The sequence below is a fragment of the Tachyglossus aculeatus genome, chromosome 23 (assembly GCF_015852505.1).
Source record: "Tachyglossus aculeatus isolate mTacAcu1 chromosome 23, mTacAcu1.pri, whole genome shotgun sequence".
Classification (NCBI taxonomy): domain Eukaryota; kingdom Metazoa; phylum Chordata; class Mammalia; order Monotremata; family Tachyglossidae; genus Tachyglossus; species Tachyglossus aculeatus.
In genome coordinates, this window is record NC_052088.1 from 9,287,716 (window position 1) to 9,313,818 (window position 26,103).

Sequence of the window (26,103 nt, forward strand, 5' to 3'; positions counted from 1 at the left end):
CCGGGCAGCAGCATGAAGTATGGATTGAAGTGGAGAGAGACACGAGGATGGGAGATCAGAGAGAAGGCTGATGCAGTAGTCCAGATGGGATAGGATGAGAGCTTGAATGAGCAGGGTAGCGGTATGGATGGAGAGGAAAGGGCGGATCTTGGCAATGTTGCGGAGCTGAGACCGGCAGGTTTTGGTGACGGCTTGGATGTGAGGGGTGAATGAGAGAGCGGACTCGAGGATGACACCAAGGTTGCGGGCTTGTGAGACAGGTGCAGCAGACAAATGGCAGCAAACCTTCTGACTCCCAGGCCCGTGCCCTATCCCTATGCAGCAGACAAATGGCAGCAAACCTCCTGACTCCCAGGCCCGTGCCCTATCCCTATGCAGCAGACAAATGGCAGCAAACCTCCTGACTCCCAGGCCCGTGCCCTGTCCTCATGCAGCAGACAAATGGCAGCAAACCTCCTGACGCCCAGGCCCGTGCCCTATCCGCATGCAGCAGACAAATGGCAGCAAACCTTCTGACTCCCAGGCCCGTACCCTATCCTCATGCAGCAGACAAATGGCAGCATACCTCCTGACTCCCAGGCCCGTAACCTATCCTCATGCAGCAGACAAATGGCAGCATACCTCCTGACTCCCAGGCCCGTGCCCTATCTCCATGCAGCAGAAAAATGGCAGCAACCCTTCGGACTCCCAGGCCCGTGCCTTATCCCCATGCAGCAGACAAATGGCAGCAAACCTCCTGACTCCCAGGCCCGTGCCCTATCCCTATGCCATACTGCTTATCTATCGATGGTTATCGATTGATCTCTGGTATGTACTGAGCGCTCGCTCGCTTTGTGGAGAGCCCCACACAAAACGCTCGGGAGGGTACGCTACAACAGAGTCGGTAGATGTGACCCCTGCCCGCAAGGAATTTAGAGGAGGAGTTGGGCGTTAAAAACAGATTATTGGATTGGTTTCATCACACCCCACAGACAAACGTTTGAAGTCAATGCCTGCCGATGACAAAGTAACAAATCATCTTTAGGAGGCGTGAAGATGGAGCCATCTAGTCTCGGCTTGCTACCGCTTCAGCAGAACCCTTTCATTTTGGCCTCACGATGGCTTCTGCTTAGTTACTCAGTTTGATGAAGAAAAATTGGATCTCGCACCTGCAGTATTGGGGAGCATCCAGCTCCTCACTTTTACTCGCTTTTGGCCCGCTACACATCCGCCATACACCCCCTGGCCCGGAATGCCCCCCCTCCCCACATCCGCCAAGCTAGCTCTCTTCCTCCCTTCAAGGCCCTACTGAGAGCTCACCTCCTCCAGGAGGCCTTCCCACACTGAGCCCCTTCCTTCCTCTCCCCCTCATCCCCCTCTCCAACCCCCTCATTTAACCTCCTTCCCTTCCCCACAGCACCTGTATATATGTATATATGCTTGTACATATTTATTACTCTATTTATTTATTTTACTTGTACATATCTATGCTATTTATTTTATTTTGTTAATGTTTTGTTTTGTTCTCTGTCTCCCCCTTTCAGACTGTGAGCCCGCTGTTGCGTAGGGACTGTCTCTAGATGTTGCCAACCTGTACTTCCCAAGCGCTTAGTACAGTGCTCTGCACACAGTAAGCACTCAATAAATATGATTGATTGATTGATTGATTGGGGGCTCACAGCCTTCATCATTTTACAGATGAGGTAACTGAGGCACAGAGAAGTTACGGGACTTGCCCGAATGACTAAAATGAACAGAAATCCTGTCCCGGATAATTTGTGACTGTACATATAAGGAAGTCCACATTTATAATAACGATAATAATAATAATTACGGTGTTTAAGCGCTTACTACGTGCCAGGCACTGTCCTAAGTGCTGGGGTAGATACAAGTTAATCAGGCTGGACTCGATCAATTGTATTTATTGAGCGCTTACTGTGTGCAGAGCACTGTACTAATAGGGACTAACAGGGATAGGGACTCAGTCCCTATCCCACGTGGGGCTTCCACTCTTAATTAATCAATCAATCAATCGTATTTATTGAGCGCTTACTGTGTGCAGAGCACTGTACTAAGCGCTTGGGAAGTACAAGTTGGCAACACTCTTAATCTTACAGATCTTACAGATGAGGTCACTGAGGCCCAGAGAAGTGAAGTGACTTGAACAAGATGAAGCAGACACAGGGCAGAGCCGGGATTAGAACCCAGATCCTTCTAATGCTCTATCCGCTATGCCATTTTAAATCTACTCCCCTTAAGCTAGTGAGTGCAGAACAAAGTAATCTCAGTTTTGAGGTTTGGACGGGCTGACCTTCCAGCTCTAGGATAAAACCACCACAGAAATCTTCCGAGGACCATTCTTCCTGACGTCTAATATTCAGTTGCCTCCAAAGCTCTGCTCTGCTCAGCTCTCCCCCTTCTAGACTGGGAGCCCACTGTTGGGTAGGGACCGTCTCTATGTGTTGCCAACTTGGACTTCCCAAGCGCTTAGTACAGTGCTCTGCACACAGTAAGCGCTCAACACGATTGAATGAAATGAATGAATTTCACGTTACCTACCTGCTTCTCTTCTCTAAATAAACTTGGTTTCAGCCACCACAGATCAAGCGGTATTAAAAAAAAAAAAGTGCTCGACTCTCAACCTTTTACCCGGTATTTTCTACTTCACCCGCCATCCCCATCATGCTCTCAGTGCGCGATCTCTTGCTTCGTTCTATCACAGCACTTCACCATAATAATAATAATAATGATAATAATAATAATAATAATAATGTTGGTATTTGTTAAGCGTTTACTATGTGCAAAGCACTGTTCTAAGCGCTAGGGGGAACACAAGGAGATGAGGTTGTCCCATGTGGGGCTCACAGTCTTAATCCCCATTTTACAGATGAGGGAACTGAGGCAAAGAGAAGTGAAGTGACTTGCCCAATGTCACACAGCAGTCATGTGGGGGAGGCGAGATTCGAACCCATGACCTCTGACTCCCAGGCCTGCGCTCTTTCCACTGAGCCACGCTGCTTCTCTACTAATAATAATTGTGGTATTTGCTCCACGCTTTCTATGTGCCAGGCACCGTCCTAAGCACCAGGGTGGATACGAGCAAATCCGGTTGGACACGGTCCCTGTCCCACATGGGGCTCACAGTCTTCATCCCCATTTGGTCACCGAGGCACAGAGAAGTGAAGTGACTTGCCCGCACAGCAGACAAGTGGCGGAGCCAGGATTAGAACCCAGGTCCTTCTAACTCCCGGCCCTGGGTTCTATCCACCAGGCCCTGCTACTTCTCACAGAGTAAGCGCTTAACAAATACCACCACTATCAGGACTATATTATTACTTACCTCCAGATTTACAAACAAGAGGAGTGATTTCATCCAGGGGATGCAGCATGCTGAACATGGTGGGTAATGGTTCTCTAGGGAAACACAACAAACACGGTTATTAGCAAGACACATCACATGCAGCTTGTCTTATTCAATCATATTTATTGAGCGCTTACTGTGTGTAGAGCACTGTACTAAGCACTTGGGAAGTACAAGTCGGCAACAGACAGAGACGGTCCCTACCCAACAACGGACTCACAGTCTTATCCTGCTATAGTCAACCGCCACAATGTTACATTAAATCAAGGCCTACTGACTCCCCAGATGACCTAGCCTTTCTCCACCCTCTAGCATTCCCTATTTACCATCTCCTCTCTGACCTTCGGATTCCTACTCTTAATAATAATAATAATGATAATGGCATTTATTAAGTGCTTACTCTGTGCAAAGCACTGCTCTAAGCACTGGGAAGATTACAAGGTGATCAGGTTGTCTCACGGGGGGCTCACAGTCTTAATCATTTTACAGATGAGGTAACTGAGGCCCAGAGATGTGAAGTGACTGGCCCAAAGTCACCCAGCTGACAATTGGCAGAGCTGGGATTTGAACCCATGACCTCTGACTCCAAAGCCCGGGCTCTTTCCACTGAGCCACACTGCTTCTTCTCCACCTTTCCCAATCCTGTCTCCTCTCCTCTGACCCCTCCCCTCCCCTCTGTGCTCCTTCCCTAAGTCGCCTTCTTCCTCGCTTTGTCCTCCCAGAATCCAAAGCGAATCAAGAAGCGGCAGTGAGCAAGTCAAAACCGGCAAGGTGGGAAATGAGAAAGGGGCAGAGAACTCTCCCATACGCAGAATTTCCTCCTCAAACCCAACAGATAATTAAAATTTAAAGCCTTAATGAAGGTCCATCTCCTCCAAGAGGCCTTCCCTGACTAAGCCCTCCTTGCCTCTTCTCCCACTCCCTTCTGTGTCCCCCTTACTTGCTCCCTTTATCCACCCTCCCTCAGCCCCACATCACTCACATATCTGCAATTTACTGATTTATATTACTGTCTGTTCCCGCTTTAGACTTTAAGCTCGTTGCGGGCAGGGGATGCGTCTGTCGACTGTTATACTGTACTCTCCCAAGCGCTTAGTGCAGTGCTCTGCACACGGTAAGGACTCGATAAGTACGACAATCAGAGAAGCAGCATGGCTCAGTGGAAAGAGCTCGGGCTTGGGAGGCAGAAGTCATGGGTTCTAATCCTGGCTCCCCCACATGTCTGCTGTGTGACCTTGGGCAAGTCCCTTAACTTCTCTGAGCCTCAGTTACCTCATCTGGAAAATGGGGATTAAGACTGTGAGCCCCCCGTGGGACAACCTGATCACCTTGTAACCTCCCCAGAGCTTAGAACAGTGCTTTGCACATAGTAAGCACTTAATTAATGCCATTATTATTATTATTACTACAGTGCCTGGCACATAGTAACCGCTTAACAAATACCACAATTATTATTATTATTGTTTATGTTTATCATCAGTGAGTCCTGCTGGGCTGCAGTAGATAGCTGACATCCGGATCACCCTGTACCCTCCACAGTGCTTAGAACAGTGCTTCGCACGTAGTAAGTGCTTAACAAATGCCATCATTATTATTATTATTATTAATGAACGAGTGGATGGTTCCGCTAAAAGTGAGAATGGTGACTTTTTTAACCACTGCTTTTTTTCCCCCTGAACCAGACATACGGCAGGGGTGTTCAAGATGCCAGGGTGAAGGCTCGAGAGATCATATTTCTACGGTGCTTTCCAATCCCCCGCCAGAAAATAATAACAATAATGATGGCATTTATTAAGCGCTTACTATGTGCAAAGCACTGTTCTAAGCACTGGGGAGGTTACAAGGTGATCAGGTTGTCCCACGGGGGGGTTCACAGTCTTCATCCCCATTTTCCAGATGAGGGAACTGAGGCCCAGAGAAGTGATGTGACTTGCCCAAAGTCACCCAGCTGACAAGTGGCGGAGCCGGGGTTTGAACCCACAACCTCTGACTCCAAAGCACGGGCTCTTGCCACTGAGCCACGCTGCTTCTCTGAGAAAATGATGGAGAAAAACGGTACTAAGACACAGTGAATCTGTTGCCTCAGGTGTGTTGGGGGAGATTTGGGGTGTCTTTCAGAGCAGAGGGTCAAATGAAGTAATTAGAGTTAACTACAAACCTGGGAGGACTAGGACTGGCAGGAACTTCATGCGCACAACTGGTCCGTTCAAACAACAAACCATACTTGGTGGGCCAAACATTTGCAACCTGAAAAGCCCGTCGGTCGACACGGCAAAAGAGAGAGGAAAAGAAGAGTTAACATGATTACGCAGTTTCCCAGAAACAGAGACCTCGTATATGCTTCACGTCCCTTTTTTTAAAATAATAATAACGATGGCATTTATTAAGCGCTTACTACGTGCAAAGCACTGTTCTAAGCGCTGGGGAGGTTACAAGGTGATCAGGTCGTCCCACGGGGGGCTCACAGTCTTAATCCCCATTTTACAGATGAGGTAACTGAGGCCCAGGGAAGTGAAGGGGCTTGCCCAAAGTCACAGAGCTAAGTGGCAGAGCTGGGATTTGAACCCATGACCTCTGGCTCCCAAGCCCGGGCTCTTTCCACCAAGCCACGCCGCTTCTCTTAATGGTATTACGTGCTCGCTATGCGCCAGGCACTGTACTGAGCGCTGGGGTAGACGCGAGGCTGTCAGGTTGGACCCGGTCTATGTCCAACATGTGGCTCATGGTCTTAATCCCCATTTTGCGGATGAGGGAACTGAGGCCCAGGGAAATGAACTGACCAGTCCAAGGTCACACAGCAGACAAGGGGTGGAGCCAGGGTTAGAACCCAGGTCCACCTGACGCCCAGGCCCGCACTCTATCCGCTAGGCCTCGCTGCTTCCCATTAAATTTCTTCATGTTCAATAAGGACATAAGGCAGTGTGGCCTAGTGGAACAGCCTGGGTTTGGGAGTCAGAGGACCTGGGTTAATAATAATGGCATTTATTAAGCGCTTACTATGTGCAAAGCACTGTTCTAAGCGCTGGAGAGGTTACCAGGTGATCAGGTTGTCCCATGGGGGGCTCACAGTCTTAATCCCCATTTTACAGATGAGGGAACTGAGGCACAGAGAAGTTAAGTGGCTTGCCCAAAGTCACACAGCTGACAAGTGGTGGAGCCGGGATCTAATCTGGCTCCACCTCATGTCTGCTGTGTGACTTTGGGCAAGTACTTTACCTTCTCTGTGACTCGGCTACCTCATCTGTAAAATGGGAATTAAGACTGTGAGCCCCGCAGGGGACCTGATTATCTTGTATGTCGAAGACTGAGCTCCTTGTCTTCCCTCCCAAACCTTGTCCTCTCCCTGACTTTCCCATCTCTGTTGACGGCACTACCATCCTTCCCGTCTCACAAGCCCGCAACCTTGGTGTCATCCTCGACTCCGCTCTCTCATTCACCCCTCACATCCAAGCCGTCACCAAAACCTGCCGGTCTCAGCTCCGCAACATTGCCAAGATCCGCCCTTTCCTCTCCATCCAAACCGCTACCCTGCTCGTTCAAGCTCTCATCCTATCCCGTCTGGACTACTGCACTAGCCTTCTCTCTGATCTCCCATCCTCGTGTCTCTCTCCACTTCAATCCATACTTCATGCTGCTGCCCGGATTATCTTTGTCCAGAAACGCTCTGGACATATTACTCCCCTCCTCAAAAACCTCCAATGGCTACCGATCAATCTGCGCATCAGGCAGAAACTCCTCACCCTGGGCTTCAAGGCTGTCCATCACCTCGCCCCCTCCTACCTCACCTCCCTTCTCTCCTTCTACTGCCCAGCCCGCACCCTCCGCTCCTCCACCGCTAATCTCCTCACTGTACCTCGCTCTCGCCTGTCCCGCCGTCGACCCCCCGGCCCACGTCATCCCCCGGGCCTGGAATGTCCTCCCTCTGCCCATCCGCCAAGCTAGCTCTCTTCCTCCCTTCAAGGCCCTGCTGAGAGCTCACCTCCTCCAGGAGGCCTTCCCAGACTGAGCCCCTTCTTTCCTCTCCCCCTCGTCCCCCTCTCCATCCCCCCGTCTTACCTCCTTCCCTTCCCCACAGCACCTGTATATATGTATATATGGTTGTACATATTTATTACTCTATTTATTTATTTATTTATTTATTTATTTATTTTACCTGTACATTTCTATGCTACTTATTTTATTTTGTTGGTATGTTTGGTTCTGTTCTCTGTCTCCCCCTTTTAGACTGTGAGCCCACTGTTGGGTAGGGACTGTCTCTATGTGATGCCAATTTGTACTTCCCAAGCACTTAGTACAGTGCTCTGCACATAGTAAGCGCTCAATAAATACGATTGATTGATTGATTGATTGTATCTACCCCAGTGCTTGGTACGGTGCTTGGCACATAGTAAACGCTTAACAAAGACCACAGTAATAATAATCAGTGTAACTATTATTATTATTACTATTTAAAAGAGCTAAAGAGTAAGCTACCTATTGCACTTATAATAATAATAATGGCATTTATTAAGCGCTTACTATGTGCCAAGCACTGTTCTAAGCACTGGGGAGGTTACAAGGTGATCAGGTTGTCCCACGGGGGGCTCACAATCTTAATCCCCATTTTACAGATGAGGTAACTGAGGCCCAGAGAAGTGAAGTGACTTGCCCAAAGTCACACAGCTGACAATTGGCAGAGCTGGGATTTGAACCCATGACCTCTGACTCCAAAGCCCGGGCTCTTTCCACTGAGCCACGCTGCTCCTCACGCTGCTTTTATTTCTTATTTTCAAAAGTACGTTGGATCAATCTAAACCAAGACAGAACGCCATTTTTTGATCAACAGAATTAAAGATTTTTGAAAAAGTGGCAGACAACTATATTTTTGAACAGAGGAGCTCCAAATCAACACCCTGAAAAGTAATCCGGGCTTTGGAGTCAGAGGTCGTGGGTTCAAATCCCGGCTCTGCCGACTGTCAGCTGTGTGACTTTGGGCAAGTCACTTCACTTCTCTGGGCCTCAGTTACCTCATCTGGAAAATGGGGATGAAGACTGGGAGCCCCCCGTGGGACAACCTGATCACCTTGTAACCTCCCCAGTGCTTACAACGGTGCTTTGCGCATAGTAAGCGCTTAATAAATGCCAACCAAATACTGAACTATTTATTCCTTCTAATTTGTTCTTTCCTTTCTTCGGAAAAATAAACAAGGCTTAAAACATTTTCTAAGTAACAGGAGGGTTTCCAGATTTTAGCTACCAGGCAAATTCTTTTTTCACTATTCTGCCACAAAGTTCAACCATCTTTCAAACCCACCATCCAATATTCTCCTATGAACTTTGGAAACAGGTGAAAACGACTGCCAGCCCGTTGTTGGGTAGGGACCGTCTCTATATGCTGCCGACTTGTACTTCCCAAGCGCTTAGTACAGTGCCCTGCACACAGTAACACTCCATAAATTCGACTGAATGAATGAAGGAAGGAAGGAAATTTTACCTGAAAAGGTAAGGAGGCAATATAATCCTTTCCCTCGATGCTATGGACGTTTATGCATGAGCTTTGTAGTATGCATATACATTTTTCTACTTCATCATTACCTGAAATGACAAAATAAGCTGCATCAAGCACATCCAACCTGAATGAATCAACACACGGATGCCACACCACGAAAATAGCAACCAGGTCCAACTTCAGAAGGCATGAGGCCTAGGGAAAAGAGCCTGGGAGTCTGAAGGAGCTGGGTTCTAATCCCAGCTCCGCCACTTATCTGCTGTGTGACCGTAGGCAAGTCATTTCACTTCTCTGGGCCTCAGGGACCTCAACTGTGAAATGGGGGAATGAAGACTTTTGAATCCCATGTGGGACGGGACCGTGTCCAACCTGATTAGCCTGTACCCACCCCAGCACGTAGAACGGTAAGTGCTTAACGGGTATCACGAAAAACAAAGAGAATCGGGACACGACGGGATGATGAGGAAAAAAAAAAATCAACACCCTCAAAGAACACCACCTGAATTCAGCAGATATGAAGCTCGTATCGCAGTAGTAGCAGACTAGCCGGTGAAAGTACATTCATCCCTTCTAGACTGTAAACAGACTACAATTCTGATATACTGCTTGATCTGTACTCTCCCAAGCGCTTAGTAGTGCTCTGCACACAGTAAGCGCTCAATCAATCATATTTATTGAGCGCTTACTGTGTGCAGAGCACTGTACTAAGCGCTTGGGAAGTACAAGTTGGCTCAATAAATACAACTGATTTATAAATACTGAGCCCCCGACTTCCCCTCCCCACAGCACCTGTATATATGTATAGATGTTGGTACGGCTTTATTACTCTATTGATTTTATTTGTACATATTTATTCTATTGATTTTATTTTGTAAATATGTTTTGTTTTGTCGTCCGTCTCCCCCTTCTAGACTGTGAGCCCGCTGTTGGGTAGCGACCGCCTCTATATGTTGCCAACTTGGACTTCCCAAGCGCTTAGTCCAGTGCTCTGCACACAGTAAGTGCTCAATAAATATGAATGAATGAATAATAACTGACTGATCAATCAATCGTATTTATTGAGCGCTTACTGTGTGCAGAGCACTGTACTAAGCGCTTGGGAAGTACAAGTTGGCAACATATAGAGACAGTCCCTACCCAACAGTGGGCTCACAGTCTAAAAGGGGGAAAGCACTGTTCAGGGGGGGGAATACAAGGTGATTAGGTTGTCCCACATGGGGCTCACAGTCTTAATCCCCATTTTCCAGATGAGGTCACTGAGGCCCAGAGAAGTGAAGTGACTTGCCCAAAGTCACACAGCTGACAAGGGGTGGAGCCGGAATTTGAACCCATGACCTCTGGCTCCAAAGCCCGGGCTCTTTCCACTGAGCCACGCTGCTTCTCTGATGGCTAAAATGGCTCACATCCTCCTCCGAATCTGCTAATTCTCCCTCTCCTTTGGCTCCTTCCCCCTCTGCCTTCAAGCACGCTCAAGGCTTCCCCCTCAAAAGTAGCTTTCTCTCAACATCCCTGCAAGTTTGCTTCTCTCGCCCGTTTTCCTCCGCCCACTCCCGTCCAAACTCCTTACCCTACCCACTTGCCTTCGCTCTCCAACTCTTCTCCAGACCCTGCCATGGATTTTCTGCTCTCCTCCTTCTGCTGGGACCATACTCACCGACGACCCCAGCGACCTCCTTTCGACCCGGTTGCATAATGATAATTAATAAAGATTGTGGTGTTTCTTGAGTGCTTACTGTGCGCCAAGTACTGAATGTTAATGTTAATATGTTTGGTTTTGTTGTCTGTCTCCCCCTTCTAGACTGTGAGCCCACTGTTGGGTAGGGAATGTCTCTATGTGTTGCCGACTTGTACTTCCCAAGCGCTTAGTACAGTGCTCTGCAAACAGTAAGCGCTCAATAAATACAATTGATGTTGATGATGATGATTCATTCATTCATTCAACAGTATTTATTGAGCGCTTACTGTGTGCAGCGCTCAATAAATACGATTGATTGATTGACCAGGTCACATAATGATAATTAACAAAGAATGTGGTGTTTCTTGAGTGCTTATTGTGCGCCAAGTACTGAATGTTAATGTTAATATGTTTTGTTGTCTGTCTCCCCCTTCTAGACTGTAAGCCCACTGTTGGGTAGGGACCGTCTTCCCAAGCACTTAGTCCAGTGTTCTGCACACAGTAAGCGCTCAATAAATACGATTGATTGATTGATTGAATGAAGCGCTGGGGCAGACATAAAATAATCAGGTACCGCTTGGGGCTCGCAGTCTAGGCAGGAGGGAGAACGGGTATTAAATCTCCCAGCCCCTCAGCACTCATGTAGAGATCTGTAATTTATTTATTTATATTAATGTCTGTCTCCCCCCTCTAGACTGCAGGCTTGTTGTGGGCAGGGAATGTGTCTGTTTTTTGTTGGACTGTACTCTCCCAAGCGCTCAGCCGGCGCTTAGAACGGTACTTTGCACATAGTAAGTGCTTAATAAATGCCATTATTATAGTTAGTAGTAGTACAGTAAATGTCATTATTATTACTATTATTAGTAGTAGTAGTACAGTGCTCTGCACACAATAAGCATTCAATAAATAAGACTGAATGAATAAATCTCCATTTGGCAGAATTTAAGCGACTTGCCCACATGGAATGTTTTTGTTTATTGTTGTAGTGAACCCTCCCAAGCGTTCAGTACAGTGCTCTGCACACAATAAGCGCTCAATAAATAAGACTGAATGAATAAATCTCCATCTGGCAGAATTTAAGCGACTTGCCCACATGGAATGTTTCTGTTTATTGTTGTAGTGAACTCTCCCAAGCGCTTAGTACAGCACTCTGCACACAATAAGCACTCAATAAATAAGACAATGAATAAATCACCATTTTGCAGAACTTAAGTGACTTGCCCAACATCACACAGCAGAAGAGAAACAACATGGCAACGGACATTATATATGGGGAGAAAATGCAATAAATTCCATTGTAACGTCAAACAAAATTCCTAAAGCAATAAACTTACTGTTGGCGTCTTCGGATTTATCCTGAGAGATAATAAAGTCACACCATAATGCCTAAGATCAAAACAAGGAAGCAACTATTTATCCGCAATCGGATTATAAAACAAAAAACTTTCACCAATCTCTTCCACCATCCTTACGTACCTACCTGTAACTTATGTCCATATCTGTAATTTATTTATATTGTTGTCTCCCCCCTAGACTGTAAGCTCACTGTGGGCAGGGAATGTGTTTATTATTCTACTGTACTCTCCAAAGCGCTTCGTACAGTGCTTTGCAGATAGTAAGCGTATCGGACATGCAACTGAATGAAGCGCTTAGGACAGTGCTCTGCACACAGTAAGCGCTCAATAAATACGACAATGAATGAATGAATCCAGGCACATCATTAAGCTGTGAAAAATAAGAATAATACTTCTGTTCACTCATTTCACTCCAAATTCTCACCCCCTCACTCAAGTCACAGCTGTCTTATGATGAATACTTGACACCTAGTGATTAATAATAATAACACTTTTGAAACACCCCCCGCCGAGTATTCTACACCACTCATTCATTCAATCGTATTTATTGAGCGCTTACTGCGTGCAGAGCACTGTACTAAGCGCTTGGGAAGTCCAAGTCGGCAACATCTAGAGACGGTCCCTACCCAACAACAGGCTCCCAGTCTAGAAGGGGGAGACAGAAGACAAAACAAAACATGTGGACAGGTGTCAAGTCATCAGAATAAATAGAAATAAAGCTAGATTCATTCATTCAATCGTATTTATTGAGCGCTTACTGTGTGCAGAGCACTGTACTAAGCGCTTGGGAAGTCCAAGTCGGCAACATCTAGAGACGGTCCCTACCCAACAACAGGCTCCCAGTCTAGGAGGGGGAGACAGACGACAAAACCATACATGTGGACAGGTGCCAAGTCATCAGAATGAATAGAAATAAAGCTAGATTCATTCATTCATTCATTCAATCGTATTTATTGAGCGCTTACTGTGTGCAGAGCACTGTACTAAGCGCTTGGGAAGTCCAAGTCGGCAACATCTAGAGACGGCCCCTACCCAACAATGGGCTCCCATTCTAGGAGGGGGAGACAGACGACAAAACCATACATGCGGACAGGTGCCAAGTCATCAGAATAAATACAAATAAAGCTCGATTCATTCATTCATTCAATCGTATTTATTGAGCGTTTACTGTGTGCAGAGCACTGTACTAAGCGCTTGGGAAGTCCAAGTTGGCAGACACAGACGACAAAACCATACATGTGGACAGGTGCCAAGTCATCAGAATAAATAGAAATAAAGCTAGATTCATTCATTTATTACTCTATTTATTTATTTTACTTGTACATATCTATTCTATTTATTTTATTTTGTTAGTATGTTTGGTTTCGTCTCCCCCTTTTAGACTGTGAGCCCACTGCTGGGTAGGGACTGTCTCTTTATGCTGCCAATTTGTACTTCCCAAGCGCTTAGTACAGTGCTCTGCACACAGTAAGCGCTCAATAAATACGATTGATGTTGATGATGATGATGATGATTCATTCATTCATTCAATAGTATTTATTGAGCGCTTACTGTGTGCAGAGCACTGCACTAAGCCCTTGGGAAGTATGTTTCCGGCGGCCCCGTACCTGGAGCACGGGGCTGTCCACCGTAAAGGCCTTGTAGACGGCGGAAGCCTGGCTCTTGCTCCCTTTGCTCCAGATGACCACGTTACCGGCCACGTACAGCTCTTCGTCGTATTCCACTTCTTCTCCGGCCTCGCTCACCCCTCTGCGTAAGTGCCAGCTCTCCTGGAAAGACAAAGAGCGGACCGCTTCCGTCCGTCGCCGGCTCCGAGAGAGTCTTCTCGGACCGGCTCCTTCGTTAGGATGCCGCGAAACCCGGCTAAGGGCTTTTTTCCACGGATCGGAGACTAGGACCGCCTGGAAAATACGCTAGGGAGAGGAACGCCGGGGAATGGAAAACGGTGACCGTTCTTAAAAGGAAATGAACCAGGAAAAACTTCTTCAGGGGGCTTTTTAGAGTCTTCTAGACTGTGAGCCCACTGTCTCTATATGTTGCCAACTTGTACTTCCCAAGCGCTTAGTACAGTGCTCTGCACACAGTAAGCGCTCAATAAATACGATTGATTGATTGAACCCATGACTTCTGATTCCCAAGCCCGGGCTCCTTCCACTGAGCCACGCTGCTTCTCTTGCAGGGTCCGTCCCCCAACTACTCCGACCGCGAGCCCCGGGGATGGTGTCCAAACCCGATGAACCCCCACCCAACCCTGAGTTGAGAACGGCGCTCAGCACACCATAAGCGGGATAACGGGCACGATCGGCAGGCTCGGCGGTCGGCCTGCTCTGCCCTTGCCCCGGCAGAGTGGTGAGCCCACTGCGGGCAGGGATCGTCCCTCTTTAACGCCGCCTTGTACTTCCCAAGCGCTTAGTGCAGCGCCCTGCACGCGGCAAGCGCTCAATAAATACGGCTGAACGAACGAACGAGGGCGGGGAGGGGGGACGGGCGCGAGCCGAACCTTGCGTTTGTCGTGGATGGTGACCTCCTGGAGGGACCCCACCAGGCCGGCGGCCCCGTCCGAGGACCACAGCTCCGACGCGGGCTGCAGCTGCCGGAGCTGAAGGTTCAGCGCGTTCGGGTGGTGTCTGCAGCGCTCCCGCCCGAAAGGAACGAACTCCTGCCAGTCCCCCGCGGCGATCATCGTGACCCTCTCTTCATACGCGTTCGACATGGGTTCCAGATATCCACATTATTTCTGAAGCGAAAGGCGGGGCGGGCTCAATCAATCAGTTATATATACTGAGCGCTTACTGTGTGCAGAACACTGTACTAAGCGCTTGGGAAGCACAAGCTGGCAACGTATAGAGACGGTCCCTACCCAACAGCGGGCTCACAGTCGAGAAGGGATTCCCGAGGCCGGCGTGGGGGGACATTCGCGGGGAAGTCGCCCCGAGCCGGACGCAAACGATTCCCAAATTACTCCTCCCGACGGGCCGCGGGCACCTTGGCGCTCTAGACCTCGGCGTGATGCTGTTTCATGGCAATCATAATATTGATGGCATTTATTAAGCGCTTACTATGTGCCAAGCACTGTTCTAAGCGCTCGTGACTCTAGACCTCGGCTTGATGCTGTTTCATGGCAATCATAATAATGATGGCATTTATTAAGCGCTTACTACGTGCCAAGCACCGTTCTAAGCACTGGGGAGGTTACAAGGTGATCAGGCTGTCCCACAGGTGGCTCACAGCCTTCATCCCCCATTTTACAGACGAGGGAACTGAGGCCCAGAGAATCAAGCAATCGTATTTATTGAGCGCTTACTGTGTGCAGAGCACTGTACTAAGCGCTTGGGAAGTACAAATCGGCAACATATAGAGACAGTCCCTACCCAACAGCGGGCTCACAGTCTAGAAGATAAAAATGGTATTTGGTAAGCGCTTACTATGTGCAAAGCACCATTCTAAGTGTTGGGGAGGATACAAGGTGATCAGGCTGTCCCACGGGGGGCTCACAGTCTTCATCCCCATTTTACAGACGAGGGAACTGAGTCTCAGAGAATCAATCAATCAATCGTATTTATTGAGCGCTTACTGTGTGCAGAGCACTGTACTAAGCGCTTGGGAAGTACAAATCGGCAACATATAGAGACAGTCCCTACCCAACAGCGGGCTCACAGTCTAGAAGATAAAAATGGTATTTGGTAAGCGCTTACTATGTGCAAAGCACCATTCTAAGTGTTGGGGAGGATACAAGGTGATCAGGCTGTCCCACGGGGGGCTCACAGTCTTCATCCCCATTTTACAGACGAGGGAACTGAGGTCCAGAGAATCAATCAATCAATTAATCAAGTGTATTTGAGCGCTTACTGTGTGCAGAGCACTGTACTAAGCGCTTGGGAAGTACAAGTCGGCAACACATAGAGACAGTCCCTACCCAACAGCGGGCTCACAGTCTAGAAGATAATAATGGTATTTGTTAAGCGCTTACTATGTGCAAAGCACCATTCTAAGTGTTGGGGAGGATACAAGGTGATCAGGCTGTCCCACGGGGGGCTCACGGTCTTCATCCCCATTTTACAGACGAGGGAACTGAGGCCCAGAGAAGTGAAGTGACTTGCCCAAAGTCACACAGCTGACAAGTGGCAGAGCCGGGATTTGAACCCATGACCTCTGACTCCAAAGCCTGGGCTTTTTCCACTGAGCCACGCTGCTTCTCTAAGGTCTCTCCCAAGCGCTTAGGGCAGTGTCCTGAGTCCTTGGGAGAGCACAATCCAGCAGATTTAGCAGACACGCTCTCCACCCTATGTATGCACGTATTTATTATTCTATTTATTTTATTAATGATATGCATCTATCTATAATTCTACTTATTTATATTGATGCTATCGATGCCTGCTAACTTTGTTTTAATGCCCGCCTCCCCCTTTCAAAACTGTGAGACCCTCTGGGCAGGGATTGTCTCTCTCTGCTGTCGAATTGTACTTTCTAAGCGCTTAGCACAGTGCTCTGCACACAGTAAGCGCGTGGCTCAGTGGAAAGAGCCCGGGCTTTGGAGTCAAAGGTCATGGGTTCAAACCCCGGTTCCGCCAATTGTCAGCTGTGTGACTTTGGGCAAGTCACTTCACTTCTCTGAGCCTCAGTTCCCTCATCTGGAAAATGGGGATGAAGACTGGGAGCCCCCCGTGGGACAACCAGATCTCCTTGTAACCTCCCCAGCATGCTTAGAACAGTGCTTTGCACATGTAAGCGCCTACTAAATGCCATTATTATTATTATTATTATAAGGTCTCTCCCGAGCGCTCAGGGCAGTGTCCTGCACATGGGAAGTGCATCATAAATACCAAATATTTGAGTACTTACTACGTGCAGGGCAGTAGGGATGAAGACTGTGAGCCCCCCGTGGGACAACCTGATCACCTTGTAACCTCTCCAGGGCTTAGAACAGTGCTTAGCACATAGTAAGCGCTTAACAAATGCCATCATCATTATTATTAGTATTCTCTGGGTCTCAGTTTCCTCATCCGTAAGTTGGGGATGAAGACTGTGAGCCCCACGTGGGACAACCTGGATTACCATTTACCCCCCCCCCCCCCCCCCCCCCCCCCGGCACTTAAAACAGTGCTTGGCACATAGTAAGCGCTTAACAAATACCATCATCATTATTATGACTATTCTCTGGGCCTCAGTTCCCTCATCTGTAAAATGGGGATGAAGACTGTGAGCTCCACGTGGGACAACCCGATCACCTGGTAACCTCCCCAGGCGCTTAAAACAGTGGTTGGCACATAGTAAGCGCTTAACAAATGCCATCATCATTATTAGGATTATTCTCTGGGCCTCAGTTCCCTCATCTGTAAAATGGGGATGACGACTGTGAGCCCCACGTGGGACAACCTGATCACCTGGTAACCTCTCCAGCGCTTAGAACGGCGCTTGGCACATAGTAAGCGCTTCACGTAGGGAAGCCGCGTGGCTCAGTGGAAAAGAGCCCGGGCTTGGGAGTCAGAGGTCGTGGGTTCAAATCCTGCTCCGCCAGTTAGCTGTGTGACTTTGGGCAAGTCACTTCACTGGGCCTCAGTGACCTCATCTGGAAAAGGGGGATGAAGACTGTGAGCCCCCCGTGGGGCAACCTGATCACCTTGTATCCTCCCCAGTGCTTAGAACAGTGCTCGGCACATAGTAAGCGCTTAACAAATGCCATCATCATTATTATGATTATTCTCTGGGCCTCAGTTCCCTCGTCTGTAGGATGGGGATGAAGACTTAGTACAGTGCTCTGCACATAGTAAGCGCTCAATAAATACGGTTGATGATGATGACTGTGAGGCCCAAGTGGGACAACCTGATCACCTTGTAACCTCCCCAGCGCTTAGAACAGTGCTGGGCACATAGTAAGCGCTTAACAAATGCCATCATCATTATTATGACTATTCTCTGGGCCTCAGTTCCCTCGTCTGTAGGATGGGGATGAAGACTTAGTACAGTGCTCTGCACATAGTAAGCGCTCAATAAATACGGTTGATGATGATGACTGTGAGGCCCACGTGGGACAACCTGATCGCCTTGTAACCTCCCCAGCGCTTAGAACAGTGCTGGGCACATAGTAAGCGCTTAACAAATGCCATCATCATTATTATGATTATTCTCTGGGCCTCAGTTCCCCCGTCTGTAAGATGGGGATGAAGACTTAGTACAGTGCTCTGCACATAGTATAGTAAGCGCTCAATAAATACGATTGATGATGATGACTGTGAGGCCCACGTGGGACAACCTGATCGCCTTGTAACCTCCCCAGCGCTTAGAACAGTGCTGGGCACATAGTAAGCGCTTAATAAATGCCCTCATTATTATTATTAACAAATGCCACCATTATTATTAATAAATGGCATTATCGTTATTATTATTATTATACGGTGAAAGGAATGAATGAATGAATGAATAAACGAATGAATGACTGGCTGACTGACAGGGGTCCCCTTCCTCCCCCCTCCCCTTCCCCTTTCCCCCCGCGGGGTGGCGCCAACCTGGAGGAGGCGGGAAACTTGGGGCGCTGAGGAGCGGCGAGGGCTCCCCGGAGGCGGCGGGCGGGCGGGCGGATAGGAGGGAGGGAGGGCAGACCGGACGGACAGGATAGGCCAGGAGGGCTCCCCGGAGGCGGCGGCCGGGCGGGCGGATGGACGAGCGGCGGTTCAAATACGCGCGGCCATGTTGGATTTCCCGTCGGGCCCCGCGCCCGGCTCCGGGGGAGGCGGGGCTGTGACGTAATGGGGGAATGTGTTGTGCTGAGGGGCGGTGCCTGTGACGTCATGAGGGGCGGGTCCTGTGACGTGATGAGGGGAGGGGCCTGTGCCTTGGGGGGGGGGCTGTGACGTCATGAGGGGCGGGGTCTGTGCCGTGTGAGAAGGCGGGTCTGTGACGTAGTGAGGGAAGGGCGGCTGTGATGTGTGGGGGCGGGCCTGTGACGTAGTGAGGGGAGGGGGACCTGTGACGTCGTGAGGGCCGGGGCCTGTACCGTGTGGGAGTGCGGGCCCGCAACGTAGTGAGGGGCGGGGCCTATGACGTATGGAAGACGGGCCTGTGACGTAGGGAGGGGAGGGACCTGTGCCTTGTGGGGGCGGGGCCTGTGACGTAGTGAGGGATTGGGGCCTGTGACGTATGAGGAGGGTCTGCGACGTATTGAGGGGCGGGGCCTGTGACGTGGCGAGGGGAGGGGCCTTGCTGTGTGGGGCGGGGCCTGTGACGTGTGGGAGGGCGGGGCCTGTGTTGTAATGAGAGGGAGAAGGGCGGGGGGGGTCTCTGACGTGTGAGGGGCGGGGCCTGGGGCGGAGCAAGAGACGGGGGGGGTCTGTGACGTATGAAGGGGCGGGGCCTGGGGACGGTGAGGGACGGGGTCTGTGACGTGTGAGGGGGCGGGGTCTGGGGCCGAGAGGGGGGTCGGTGACGTGTGAGGGGGCGGGGCAAGAAACGGGGCCTGTGACGTGTAAAGGGGCGGAGCGGGGGCGGGGCCTGCCATGCAAATGAGGGGCGTGGTGAGGGGGCGGGGCCTTGGGGCAAGACGAGGGGCGGGCGTGGAACGTCATAAGGGGAGACCGAGGGGAGGGGCCTGCTATGCAAATGAGGGGCGGGTGAGGGGCGGGGGCTGCTATGCAAATAAGGGGCGTAATGAGGGGGCGGGGCTTGGAGCAAGGCGGGGGGCGGTGCGTGGCGTCATGAAAAGGGGTGAGGGGCGGGGCCTGTTATGCAAATTAGGGGCGTGGTGAGTGGGCGGGGCCAGGGGCAAGGCGAGGGGCGTCATAAGGGGGGGGTCGTGGGACGCAGGAAATGTCAATAAATAAATACGCAGGAAATGTCGATAAATAAATGTATTTATTTTACTTGTACTTCCATGTACAAGTAAAATGACTTGTGACTTGCCCAAGGTCACACAGCAGATCAGTGGCTGAGAAGCAGCGGGGCTCAGTGGAAAGAGCCCGGGCTTCGGAGTCAGAGGTCCGGGGTTCAAATCCCGGCTCCTCCACTTGTCAGCCGTGTGACTTTGGGCAGGTCACTTCACTTCTCTGGGCCTCAGTTCCCTCATCTGTAAAACGGGGATGAAGCCTGTGAGCCCCCGTGGGACAACCCGATCACCTTGTAACCTCCCCAGCGCTTAGAACAGCGCTTCGCACATGGTAAGTGCTTAACAAATGCCATCATTATTATTACTGAGTGGCAGAGTGGGGATTCGAACCCGTGACCTTCTGCATCCCTTCCCACTGAGCCATGCGGCTTCTAACACTATAACAGAGTTGGCCAAAGATCACAGCCTCTGCCTATCTAAACCTCCATAATAATAATAATGTTGGTATTTGTTAAGCGCTTACTATGCGCAAAGCACCGTTCTAAGCGCCGGGGGGGAAACACAAGGAGAGGAGGTTGTCCCATGTGGGGCTCACATTCTTCATCCCCATTTTACAGATGAGGGAACTGAGGCACAGTGAAGTGACTTGCCCAGGGTCACACAGCAGATATGTGGGGGAGGCGGGATTCGAACCCATGACCTCTGACTCCCAAGCCCGCACTCTTTCCACTGAGCCACGCTGGGGCAAGACGCGCCATCACTGGGAGTTTCGCTCTGTCCTTCAGAAGGATCAGGAAGCCTGTGAATCGCCGGAGAAGCAGCATGAACTACTGGGAAAAAAAAACCCGGGCCTGGGAATCAGAAGGACTTGGGATCTAATCCCGACTTTGCCTCTTGTCCGCTGTGTGCTCTTGGCCAAGTCACTTCACCTCTCTGGGCCGCAGTTACTTTATCTACAAAATGGGGATTAAGACTGTGAGCCCCGGTGTCGTTGTGGGCAGGGATCAATCAATCAATCAATCAATTGTATTTATTGAGCGCTTACTGTGTGCAGAACACTGTACTAATCAATCAATCGTATTTATTTAGCGCTTACTGTGTGCAGAGCACTGTACTAAGCGCTTGGGAAGTCCAAGTTAGCAACATATAGAGACGGTCCCTACCCAACAGTGGGCTCACAGTCTGGAAGGGGGAGACAGAGAACAAAACAAAAGACATTCACAAAATAAAATAGACTAAATATGTACAAATAAAATAAATAAATAGAGTAATAAATCCGTACAAACATATATACATATATACAGGTGCTGTGGGGAGGGGAAGGAAGTAAGGCGGGGGGGATGGAGAGAGGGAGGAGGGGGAGAGGAAGGAGGCAAGCGCTTAGTACAATCAATCAATCGTATTTATTGAGCGCTTACTGTGTCCAGTACAGTGCTCTGCACGCGGTAAGCACTCAATAAATATGATCAACTGACTGGCACATAGTAATAATAATAATGGTGGTCTTTGTTAAGCGCTTACTAGGTGCCAAGCACTGTCCTAAGCGCTGGGGGAGATCCAAGGTCATCAGGTTGGCCCACGTGGGGCTTACAATCAATCAATCAATCAATCAATCGTATTTATTGAGCGCTTACTGTGTGCAGAGCACTGTACTAAGCGCTTGGGAAGTCCAAGTTGGCAACATATAGAGACGGTCCCTACCCAACAGTGGGCTCACAGTCTAGAAGGGGGAGACAATCTCAATCCTTATTTTACAGATGAGGGAGCTCGTTGTAGCAGGGAGTGTGTTTATTGTTACAGTGTCCTCTCCCATGCGCTTAGTACAGTGCCCTGCACACAGTAAGCACTCGATAAATAAGATTGAATGAATAAGAAGCGTTTAGCAAATATCATTTTGGGGGGAAAAAAAGTCCTGACTTTCAGGTTTCCGTAAATACGGGAATGTACCGCTAGAGGGAGCTGCGACACTGCACACCATTCATTCATTCATTCATAATAATAATAATAATAATAATAATAATAATAATGGCATTTATTAAGCGCTTACTATGTGCAAAGCACTGTTCTAAGCGCTGGGGAGGTAACAAGGTGATCAGGTTGCCCCACGGGGGGCTCACAGCCTTCATCCCCATTTTACAGATGAGGTAACTGAGGCACAGAGAAGTTAAGTGACTTGCCCAAAGCCACACAGCTGACAATTGGTGGAGCCGGGATTTGAACCCCTGACCTCTGACTCCAAAGTCTGTGCTCTTGCCACTGAGCCACGCTGCTTCTCATCATTCAATCGTTCAGTCGTATTTATTGAGCGCTTACTGTGTGCAGAGCACTGGACTAAGCGCTTGGGAAGTCCAAGTCGGCAACATCTAGAGACGGTCCCTACCCAACAACGGGCTCGCAGTCTAGAAGGGGGAGATAGAAAGCAACATAAAACATGTAGACAGGTGTCAAAACCGTCAGAATAAATAGAATTATAGCTATATAATAATAATAATGTCATTTACTAAGCGCTTGCTAAGTGCAAAGTGCAGATGAGGTAACTGAGGCACAGAGAAATTAAGTGACTTGCCCAAAGTCCCGCAGCTGACAAGTGACGGAGCTGGGATCTGTATCGGGATTTGTATCTACCCCAGCGCTTAGAACAGTGCCTGGTACAAAGTAAGCACTTAACAAACACCGCAGTTATTATTATCATTATTATTATTATTATTCTACTCCATACCTTCTAGACTGCGAACCCACTGTTGGGTAGGGACTGTGTCTATATGTTGCCAACTTGTACTTCCCAAGCGCTTAGTACAGTGCTCTGCACACAGTAAGCGCTCAATAAAAACGATTGAATGAATGAATTGCTTCTGACTTTGGAAGCTCTTCTGAAATGTTGGAGCAAAAATCCTCAGCAGCGTGGAGAGTCAGAGGTCATGGGTTCTAATCCCGGCTCCGCCACTTGTCAGCTGTGTGGCTTTGGGCAAGTCACTTCACTTCTCTGGGCCTCAGTTCCCTCACCTGTAAAATGGGGATGAAAACCGTGAGCCCCCCGTGGGACAACCTGATCACCTTGTATCTAAGCCCTCACTTCTCTGCCTAAATCCTCACTTCTGCATCATCTACGCCCTCGTGTCTTTTCCCCTTAAGTTCTCAAGGGTCTCGTCTCCCCCAGTAACAGAGCACTTAATCAGACAACCTGATCACCTTGTAACCTCCAGCGCTTAGAACAGTGCTTTGCACATAGTAAGCGCTTAAAAAATGCCATTAAAAAAAAGTACAGATCTGTCTATAATCGATTTTACTGTACGTCTCCTCCTCCAGTCTGTAAACTCGTCATCGCACTCTCCCAGGCAATTAGTACAATGTTCTGTGCACACAGAGAAGCAGCGTGGCTTAGTGGAAAGAGCCCGGGCTTAGGAGTCAGAGGTCGTGGGTTCTAATCCCTCCACTCCCACTTAGCTGTGTGACTTTGGGCAAGTCACTTAACTTCCCATGCCTCAGTTACCTCATCTGTAAAATGGGGATTGAGACTGTGAGCCATACGTGGGACAACCTGATTACCCTGTCTCTACCCCAGGGCATAAAACAGTGCGCTGCACATAGTATGCACTTAACTAATACCAACATTATTATTATTATTATTATTATTATTATTATTATTATTATTATTATTATCATCATCTACCCTAGCGCTTAGAACAGTGCATGGCACATAGTGAGAGCTTAACAAATACCAACATTATTATTCACAGGTCACAGCTGTTCCCCTTCCAGGTTGGAAATTCCTGAAAAGATTCCGGCGACGAGGCCTAACAAATCCCTCAAGGAATATCCCCGTTGGGACCAAAAGAGAGGATTTGAAGCCTTTCACAGCAAGCCCCTCGTCCTGCTGAAAAACCATTCCAGCAAAATCCAGTCGGCAGCCAGGAAATGACAGAAGCAGGGTGTTCTAGTGGATAGCGTGGCTCAGTTGAAGGAGCCTGGGCTTTGGAGGCAGAGGGCATGGGTTCAAATCCCGGCTCTGCCAACTGTCAGCTGTGTGACTTGAGCAAGTCACTTCACTTCTCTGTGCCTCAGTTACCTCATCTGTAAAATGGGGATTAAGACTGTGAGCCCCCCCGTGGGACAACCTGATCACCTTGTAACCTCCCCAGTGCTTAGAACAGTGCTTTGCACATAGTAAGTGCTTAATAAATGCCATTATTATTATTATAGAGCACTGGTCTGGGAGTAACAAGGACCCGGATTCTAATCCCGGCTCCATCACTCATCTTCTGTGGGACCTTGGGCAAGTCAGTTCTCTGTGCCTCTATATGTTGCCAACTTGTACTTCCCAAGCGCTTAGTACAGTGCTCTGCACACAGTAAGCGCTCAATAAATACGATTGATGATGATGATGTGCCTCGATTATATCATCTGTAAAATGGGGATTCATTCATTCATTCAATCGTATTTATCGAGCACTTACTGTGTGCAGAGCACTGTACTAAGCGCTTGGGAAGTCCAAGTTGGCAACATCTAGAGACAGTCCCTACCCAACAGTGGGCTCACAGTCTAGATTATCCTAATGACCCTAGCCCCTCACACAAGATTGGCGCATAATGAGCACTTAACAAGTACTGTTCTTATTATTCCAACTATTACTGCAGAATAATTACCAGGAACTTCGTCTAGACCTGTAATGCAGTCAGCAGCGGGAACTTTTCAGCATTTTGGGTGGGAGGCTGAGGGGAGACAGGGTTTTAGGTCTGACCTGATTATCTTGTTTCTGCCCCTGCCCTTAATACACACAGTGAAAGAGCCCAGGCTTTGGAGTCAATCAATCAATCAATCAATCAATCGCATTTATTGAGCGCTTACTGTGTGCAGAGCACTGTACTAAGTGCTTGGGAAGTACAAGTCGGCAACACGTAGAGACAGTCCCTACCCAATAGTGGGCTCACAGTCTAGAAGGGGGAGACAGAGAACAAAACCAAACATACTAACAAAATAAAATAACAAAATAAAATAAATAAAATTTTAGTATTTTAGTATTTTTACTACTATATTGTATTATTTATTATATATTACATATAATATAATATGTTATATATGTAATATATATTATTATTTATCATATATTATTATAATATAGTATTATATTACTTTAGAGTCAGAGGTCATGGGTTCAAATCCCAGCTCCACCAATTGTCAGCTGTGTGACTTTGGGCAAGTCACTTCACTTCTCTGCTCCTCAGTCACCTCATCTGGAAAATGAGGATTAAGACCGTGAGCCCCCCATGGGACAACCTGATCGCCTTGTAACCTCCCCAGCGCTTAGAACAATGCTTTGCACATAGTAAGTGCTTAACAAATGCTATCATTATTATTATTATAGTAAGCACTTAATAAATGCCATCATTATTCTTATTATTATTAATAATTACCGGAAACTTCGTCCAGACCTGTAATACAGTCAGCAGTGGGGAATTGTCAGCATTTTGGGTGGGAGGCTGAGGGGAGACAGTGTTTTAGGCTTGACCTGATTATCTTGTTTCTGCCCCAGCCCTTAATACATTCAGTGCTTGGTACTTAGTAAGAGCTTAACAAATACCACAATTAATTGTGTCACTAGACTACGGACTGCAGAAAGCTCTTTGAAAAACTTTTTTGCTGTCCTCGCAGTATGGCGGCTCTCTCACTGCTTAATCAAACATCATTGGGTTTCTACCTCTTGGCATTCGCCCCCCTCCCAGCCCCACAGTGCTCATGTCCATAGTCATAATTGATTTATTTCTATTAATGTCTGCCTCCGCTCTAGACTGTAAGCAGCTTGAAGGTATTGAAATTGCTGACTCTGTATTACTACACTCTTCCAAGCGTTATTTAGTAAAATGCTCTGCACCCAGTAATCATTAAAAAATACCACCGGTTGATTGTACATCGAGCATGGGCCCGGGAGTGCTTACTGCAGGCATAGCACTGTGTTAATAATAATAACGAAAATAATAATAATGATGGTATTAAGCACTTACTATGCAACAAGCCCTGTACTAAGCCCTGGGATGGATACACACAAATCGAGTTGGACACCGTCCCTGTCTCACGGGGGGCTCGCGGTCTCAATCCCCATTTTACGGATGAGGTAACTGAGGCCCAGAGAAGTGAAGTGACTTGCCCAGGGTCACACAGCAGACAGGTGGCAGATGGAGGATTAGAACCCAAGTCCTTCTGACTGCCGAGCCTGTGCTGTATCCACTTTGCAACGCTGCTTCTCTTTTTCTTCTGTGAATTTCACAGACTGGTCTGAGCGCCTCAAAGTTTTGTCCCTTTACCCCCTTCCCTCTCCATCAGCACCCCGAAAACTAGAACCCTCTTGTCATGCAGTACATCTGAAACCAAATCATTATTCTGTCTAATCTTCTCCTCTCCCTAGGAGCTTTTTGCCCCCTGGTTATTTCC

The 26,103-nt window shown here is 48.4% G+C and overlaps 1 protein-coding gene across 1 annotated transcript in view; it reads right to left on the reverse strand.

The window, feature by feature from the left end:
- Nucleotides 1-18,458, reverse strand: part of ANAPC1 (anaphase promoting complex subunit 1) — a 116,832-nt gene extending 98,374 nt beyond the window's left edge. Inside the window, exons 1-7 of the mRNA XM_038765774.1 lie at nucleotides 18,365-18,458; nucleotides 14,359-14,595; nucleotides 13,466-13,627; nucleotides 11,838-11,889; nucleotides 8,814-8,914; nucleotides 5,499-5,587; nucleotides 3,320-3,393 (exon numbers count right to left, since the gene is read on the reverse strand). Coding sequence (XP_038621702.1) covers nucleotides 3,320-3,393; nucleotides 5,499-5,587; nucleotides 8,814-8,914; nucleotides 11,838-11,889; nucleotides 13,466-13,627; nucleotides 14,359-14,571 — 691 coding nt within the window. The 5' untranslated portion in view covers nucleotides 14,572-14,595; nucleotides 18,365-18,458. The remainder of the gene's footprint in view (nucleotides 1-3,319; nucleotides 3,394-5,498; nucleotides 5,588-8,813; nucleotides 8,915-11,837; nucleotides 11,890-13,465; nucleotides 13,628-14,358; nucleotides 14,596-18,364) is intronic.
- Nucleotides 18,459-26,103: the final 7,645 nt, after the last annotated feature.